The 7,325-nt window shown below is 36.5% G+C and overlaps 1 protein-coding gene across 1 annotated transcript; it reads left to right on the forward strand.

The window, feature by feature from the left end:
• The first annotated feature begins 14 nt into the window (after positions 1-14).
• Positions 15-2,355, forward strand: rwdd3 (RWD domain containing 3). Its single transcript, XM_058752235.1, has 4 exons — positions 15-234; positions 1,095-1,558; positions 1,773-1,885; positions 2,004-2,355. Exons 1-4 carry the CDS (start codon positions 138-140, stop codon positions 2,113-2,115), a joined length of 786 nt encoding a protein of 261 aa, XP_058608218.1. The 5' UTR covers positions 15-137; the 3' UTR covers positions 2,116-2,355.
• Positions 2,356-7,325: the final 4,970 nt, after the last annotated feature.

Genomic DNA, 7,325 nt, shown 5'->3' on the forward strand with positions numbered 1-7,325 from the left:
ACTACACGTTGTCAGGCGGAACTGTTTTTCTGTAGTAGCGTTTCTACACGGAATATGATAACGTAGTTCAATAGCAAACTGCTCAGATGTAAATGTTAAAATGTAAACACTTTAAATCATAATGTCGAGTTTTGTAGATGGACTGCAAAATGTCTAGGGAAGCGTATGATGAAATGTCCGTTTTATCCGCCATATACTGCGAACAGGACGAATTTGAGCTGTTAGAAGAGTCACGTGAGTCTTGCTTTATATATTTCAGTAATCTTTAGAGTTTATAACTCTTGACTTACTTTGCATGGTAATATGGTTTGTATCGTATTTACAATAAAGGTGTGGTAACTTGGTATTATTGTTATATAAAATACTGAAAGATTTAGAAAGCCTCTAACACAGTTTAAAGTAGATTTATATGATATTAGCTCTTTTGATGAAAAATACGGTGACTGTAGTGCATTTTTTTGTAACGTTATAATTTAAACTTGATGACCAAGTTATGCATAAAGAATATTGAGTAAATTGTATTATAAGGAGTTATAGTTGTCATATTTCCAGATTATAAACCGATTGTAATCCACAATATAAATGTAAAGAGATTCACAAAAATTTAACAATTCACCAATAAATAGAATGAGATCCACAAATATGTTAGAAGTTTCATAAAAAAAATAGGTAACACTTTATTTCGATAGTCCACTTTACTAACATTCTACTAACAGTAAGTAACTTTGCAACTACATGTCAACTAGCAGTCATTAGAGTATTAGTAGACTGTCTGCTTAATATCTTCTAACACTTTATTTGTATGTGTCCACAACATACTGACTATAAGAAACTTTGCATGTATATGTCAACTTATTCTACTAACCCTAAATCTAACCTAACAGTCTACACTGAGAGTTAGTAGAGAGTTATGTAGATGCAAATGAATGAGAATTAGTTGACATGTAGTTACAGTTATTTATATAGATAGTAGAGTGTCTAAAGTGGACTATCGAAATAGTGTAACCAAAAAATATATAGATCATCAGCAGTTCTAACTGCATAATTGTATTCCGTTCTGTTTAAACCTCATGTCATGTTATGTTTAAATGCAGCTGAGAGGGGAATCGTCTACCGCATACACACACTGATTGAAAGAAACAATGAGAAGACGCCACTAGCCCTTACGTTCCACATCTGTCCTGACTACCCTCACACCCCTCCAGATGTCAGCTTCACTTCCAGCCACTTATCAAGAAAACAGTGTCAAGACCTGAGGCTGCATTTACTGGAAACAGCACGATCACTTCCACCAGAGCCCATGGTCCATGACTTAATGCTGTGGCTTCAGGAAAACTTTTCCGATTTGATCAAAACATCATGCTGCGATTCAGCAGAGATCAGACCAGAATCCACAGAAGAAACCTGGACCGCTTTACTACATTTAGATCACATGAGGTCCAAAGCAAAATACATAAAACTGATCGAAAAATGGGCTTCAGAGCTGTGTCTCACTGGGAGACTCTTTACGGGGAAGCCGATATTGATTCTTCTGCAAGGAAGAAAGGAAAATATTAAAGTATGAGTACAAAATCATATAGAACATATTCCTAAACAGTAACATTTTCATTTTCCCAGACAGTTGATTCAGTAACTTATATAAATACCAAAGCCATCACTGGATTTTCTGGACATCAAATTAATTTCTCATGTGATTCCTGGCTGTTTATAGAGTATTTGATTTGGTTTTTCATTCTAATGATGACATAATATACATGCTAATCTGACTGTAGGAATACATCCACCTTCAGAAGACAGTTAAAGTTGATGTTGATTCTTCAGGGAAACGCTGTAAGGAAAAGATGATGAGTGTCTTGTGTGAGATTCCACAGCCAGAGAAGATAATGTAAGCATATACAATGCATACTTTTTAAACACATCTTTTTACATTTTGTATGATATTTTGTGTACTCTACTGTTAATTGTCACAGCTGACTTTTTTACGCACCTCCTTTTTTTTTTAGGATGTCTACATTTGAAGTAAAAGACATTTTATCACTTGACGACCTCAAAAGGGAGTTTGATCTTATTGGACTGACTGAGCTTTATAAGCAGTTTGTGTCCTCCCTCATCTGACAGGAAGCTGCTGTTTAACACTCTCTCTCTCCACTCGGTGGAGCCAGACTCAATTACTGTCTACAGCTCTTTGATGGAATCCCATCATAAAAGCATCATGCAGTTTTCTTCAGGAGCATACAATGTAAAATATGCTGTCTTGTATTCTCAGCTGAACTGTTACATATGACATGTCTCCTCATAGAGTTGGACAGGTGAAAATGTTCACATCAACAACATCAAAATAAAATGCAAAAATTACTTTTGGTTATTATCACTGAGGTGTACGACAAAATCTCAACCACCCATTTTAACCCTCTCAGTTGTAAATGCATGGTGTAAAGAGTTTCTTTTTTTATTATTATAATTAAATTGCCTGTTTTCTGTAAGTATATTTAGGAATAGTTCACCCAAAAATGAAAGTTGGCTGAAAATGCACTCACCGTCAGGTCATCCAAGATGTAGATGAGTTTGTTTCTTCATCAGAACAGATTTAGACAAATTGGTGAACAGGTGAATGGGTGCCATCAGAATAAGAGTTCAAAGAGCTGATAAAAACATCACAATTAATCCACACGACTCCAGTCAATCAATTAACATCTTGTGAAGTGGAAAGCTGTGTGTTTCTAAGAAACAAATTCATCATTAAGATGTTTTTAATTTTAAACTGTTGCTTCTGACTAAAATACAAGTCCATTTTTCATGGGAGGAAGCATTAATATGTATTACAGACTGCTAGTTTGCACAGAAGCAGCAATGTCTTAATAATGGATTTGTGCTCTGTTTAAACTCTCATTCCGACGGCACCCATTCACTGCAGTGGATCTTGAGCAAGTGATATAATGCTACATTTCTTTGATGACCTAAATTTTGAACAAATTTTCATTTTTGGATGAACTATTCCTTTAGGGTGGCATATCAGTGCTAATTTATTTTGCTTTATTCAAGTGTAATACAACTTTTTTCAATTGAGTAAAAAGATGAAATATGCATGAATTTAATGAAAGCAGCATTCAAGCGGCATGAACTATACACGTTTGTGTTAAACCTGTTGATCATATTCTCCAGCATGACTTGAGAAGATCTGAAGATTAGAAGTACATCATTTGACCATCTGTACAAAGAGTCACATTATCACACAGCGTCTCAAATTTATATATTTGATTAGTGACTTACAAATCTTAAAGGTGCTGTATGTAGGATTGACACCCAGTGGTTGAACTAGGTATTGCATTCCAAATTCAAAATATTGGAGACGGTTTTTTTCACCCGGCCCCTCCTCCTCAGACTTGACGCACAGGCAGGTTGCCAGATTAACGACACCAACAGGAACGAGCGCACATGCCGATGAATGAAATTAAATACGCTGTGTTTTCCGCCAACTGGCAACCCGGGGTGCCGAAATACAATTGGGTAAACTGGCAGTGGGCGGGTATCACAAACCATAACAAACACAGACATTCCGGGCCGGAATGCAGAATAACTGACTGTAGAATTGTTTTTCAGATAAACAAGTATGTTAACTTAGCATGTTTCTTAAATATCTGCAAACATGTTATGGTATTTTTATGCTTTAGTAGAGTCAAAATCCTACATACAGCACCTTTAAATATTTCTAATTAGTTGTACCTTTTTTTAATCTCATGTTTCAAATCTTTGGACCCCAAAGTAAGAGTGGTAGCAGATATGAAGTCCCCAGTTCTGTAGGGATATTGTTGAGATTTGAATTGCAATGGCAGAGTTAAAGCTCTAGGGGGCAAAAACAAGCTGTAGTTACTGCTTCAGTTTATTTAAGGCAAAATCAATGATCTTACCTGCTCCTCGCTGTAAGAACAAACACTAAGTACAAAGTTTTCTTCTTAATGTTAAGAATAGAACTCAGCGTGTTTCTTTAATACAATTAAGACAAAGTAAATCTTCGGTGTGAGGATGCTCTTTAAATTAAACTTGTAAATTGAATTTGGCACACTCAGTGACCTTAAAGACAGCTTTTGTACTTCAAACAAATTAAGACTCATCTTTTAATTTATGGTTACTTTTCTGCAGGTTAACAAGCGATCCGTTTTATAAGAGATTGGTTTTTCAACATCAACTTTAATTAGGCAAAAGGTATGAAGCAATTCTGTTTTTAGCTCTGTTTTTCATACACCCACATGCACACGTTGTATAGCTGGCTGTCATCTTATGTTTATCTTATACACATTGCGCAGACAGCTGTTGCCTAGGAGGGTCCAGGAGCAATTGACATGAAATTACTTTTTTTAAACATAATTAACAAGGCTTAATGAAAATCACCTCCTCGCCCTTTACAATGATCCACTCTGAACTATAAATTCACCTTGCCTGACCTTTTCCCTGACATGTTCTTACAAAACAACACTGCTTGTTAAATGTCATCCACTCAGTGGCATTTACTTGTATAAAACAGGGCTTTGATCCGGAGGAGAAGCACACTTTCCTACCTTTCCTAGGCCACGAGGCCATGCTCGGCGACCCCACGCACCTGTTACCGGTTGAATATTTTAATTACGGCCCATTAAAATGTACAAAGGTTAGGTTGAACTTAAAATTTATTGGCCAAATGACATTTTAATTTGGCAAATTAATGCTACATCTATGACTTTTGTTCTTTGCTTTTTCTGATCTGGCTAAAAGGGGCAATTTGGAATTCTATCCGACTGCTGAAGACTGGTTAAATCAATGCAGAGGCACGACTGAGACGAACCGATGCAGCCCTCCGTGTCCAACTTTACCCAGGTCGATGCAGTATGAACTCTTGTCACAAGCAGGCCCTCGACAGCAGATCTCATGTCACCCAAACCTTACGATTAGCCTCAGTCTGAATGATCACGCAACTTTAATTTCAAAAGAAACTTAATCACAGCGACACAGAAGGGTCATTCCTGCTATGCACTGCATTTTCATACAGCATATGCCTTAATATTGGATAATATATTAACATTTTTAAAGGAATGGGAATCATATTACTTTTCATTTAAATTTAATGTAATTAATTAAATCATAAATCATTTGGAGTGGTTTTAATTATTTTATTTTAATTTCACTAATTGTAACTGATTTTATTTGTTTATGTATCTACCATGTCACCATGGTGCTATACAACTTTTAACAAAAAAAAGAAAGAAAGAAAGAAATACTCTCTTTTTTTCTTTTTCTTTTTTGTTAAAAGTTGTATAGCACTTGGAGACCTATAGCACTTTTGTTATGTAAAGATATATTAGACAAAAAAGATGGAAAGTGAAACTGATGACAATTAAAGGAAAACAACAACAATAATAATAATCAAAACAATGTTTCCCCCAAAAAATATTTCTTTCTTTCTTTCAAACAAAGGTTTTTTTTTTTTTCTTCTTCTTTGTGGGGGAACATTGTTTTGATTTTATTATTATTATTATTATTATTACTACTTTCCATCTTCTTAGTCTCTATATCTTTATATAGCAAAGGTCTGGCCTTAATGACATTATCTTCCAGGAAGTGACATCATTATTGATAGGTAAGAAAACAACAGCACAAACTTAAGTGTGTATTGACCATTTATTTTGTGGTATCAGTTGGTTTTTCTCACTTTTTCTCACAACAGAAATGTCATCCTGTTTAATAACAGAAAACAGTGTGATATTAGCAAAGAAAGTTCAATTTTGTAAATTTTCTTGCAATTCTGTACATAATTAAGTCAAATTAAATAATATGAAGTGCCTGATCAGCATATTTCTGTTACCCTTTTATAGAAATATTTCTTTAAATAACATACATTTTTCAAGTAAGGCTGGCCGCACACTATAGGATCTTAAGGCCGATTTTAAGGCCGATTTGCACCCCCTCCCGATTCGCGGCTTGTCGCAAGCGATTTTTTTGTCCAAAAATCATCTATTGTGTGGTGTCATTACCATAGACCATAAAAAATTATTTATCTGTTCCCCATCTACACGGAGTGTCGCCGAACTCAAATCGTAAACATCAAACATGTTTGATATTTAGGACTCTTGATCGGGCTGCCTCTGACGTGATACCCGCGATAGCCAATAGGCGCGTTCGACTTGAAGCAGCGCTGCGCAGAATGATCAGTGTATGACAACAAAGTACCGCGAGAGCGATGCGAGAACAGATGGATCCTGATGCTTTCGAATCGCTCGGTACTTTGATGCCATACACTGATCATTCTGCGCAGCGCTGCTTCAAGTCCAAGCGTCACCTACAGGATGTTGCGTGCTTCTACAGCTGAAACTGGCAAACACATACATGCCATGAAAGCAGAGAACATCACCCATATTCTTTTGTATACTTTGTTTTTCACTGTGAAACAGAACACACACCAGCAGAGCCAGCGGACAACATTGTCCTCTATTTGTTTTTCTTCTAGTCACGTTTGATCTCGCGAGTCTCCGTGAGATCACGTGTCACTGTGTTCCTACAATCAACACGTGTGTGGTCTCGCAGTCTGGTTGAATCGTCTAGTGTGCTCGTTCAGAGGATTATAAGGTTAAAAATCGGTTAATGTGCAGCCAGTTTAACAGAGTTGAAGCGGGAATGACCCGTAAGTTATAATACACATTATAAAAGACAAATAAATGGATGAGGCTTAATAAAATTCTCTCGTGGATAATCATTTTTGACTCATGTTAACGCTCTGATCCCATCTGGTTGCAGAGGTGCACATCTGTCTTTACCTGGCATTAGCTTTGGATTCTCCATTATTGAGCTCATATTCCCAATTATCATAATGGCTGAGATGCACTAGCTTGTTTGCATGCAGAGACACACTCCTGAATAATGTGGCGCGTGAATGCAAGCCCCCTTTTTAATTAAACTGGAGTACTGAGGATGTTTTTTAGGTGAGAGATAAACCTGCTGTTAATTAAGTAAAAAAAGGAAGACAGAAATGAGAGTCTCGGGTGTGAAGCGAACACACAGGGAGGCTAAACGCAGGGTAATTTGAGGAATAGCTGCTGTCTGGGCAATTGTAATTAGTTTTGGCTGGGTTAAGAGATTTGGATAAATATTTAAATGTTGAATGTATCGAGAGAATCAGTATTTCATAACATGTTATCTTCTTTTTGTGTTTTAGCTTTAGACAGTTTGCTTGTATCGTTCTAGCCAGCATTTAGGGTAATGCAGATAGAAAATTGTCAATTAACGTGGTAAAACTTGTGTGAGTTGTGAGAAAACAGCAGAGGGCGCTGTTGTGCTGTTGAGCGCACGCAGAGCTC

Source organism: Onychostoma macrolepis, chromosome 02, assembly GCF_012432095.1.
Source record: "Onychostoma macrolepis isolate SWU-2019 chromosome 02, ASM1243209v1, whole genome shotgun sequence".
Classification (NCBI taxonomy): domain Eukaryota; kingdom Metazoa; phylum Chordata; class Actinopteri; order Cypriniformes; family Cyprinidae; genus Onychostoma; species Onychostoma macrolepis.

What these genes read in the sequence shown, in the direction of transcription:
- rwdd3 (XM_058752235.1), top strand. Translation starts at nt 138, where the DNA reads ATGGACTGCAAAATGTCTAGGGAAGCGTATGATGAAATGTCCGTTTTA. An exon ending in TGAGCTGTTAGAAGAGTCAC is followed by an intron (nt 235 to 1,094) that starts GTGAGTCTTGCT and finishes GTTTAAATGCAG; the next exon opens with CTGAGAGGGGAATCGTCTAC. An exon ending in CCACAGCCAGAGAAGATAAT is followed by an intron (nt 1,886 to 2,003) that starts GTAAGCATATAC and finishes TTTTTTTTTTAG; the next exon opens with GATGTCTACATTTGAAGTAA.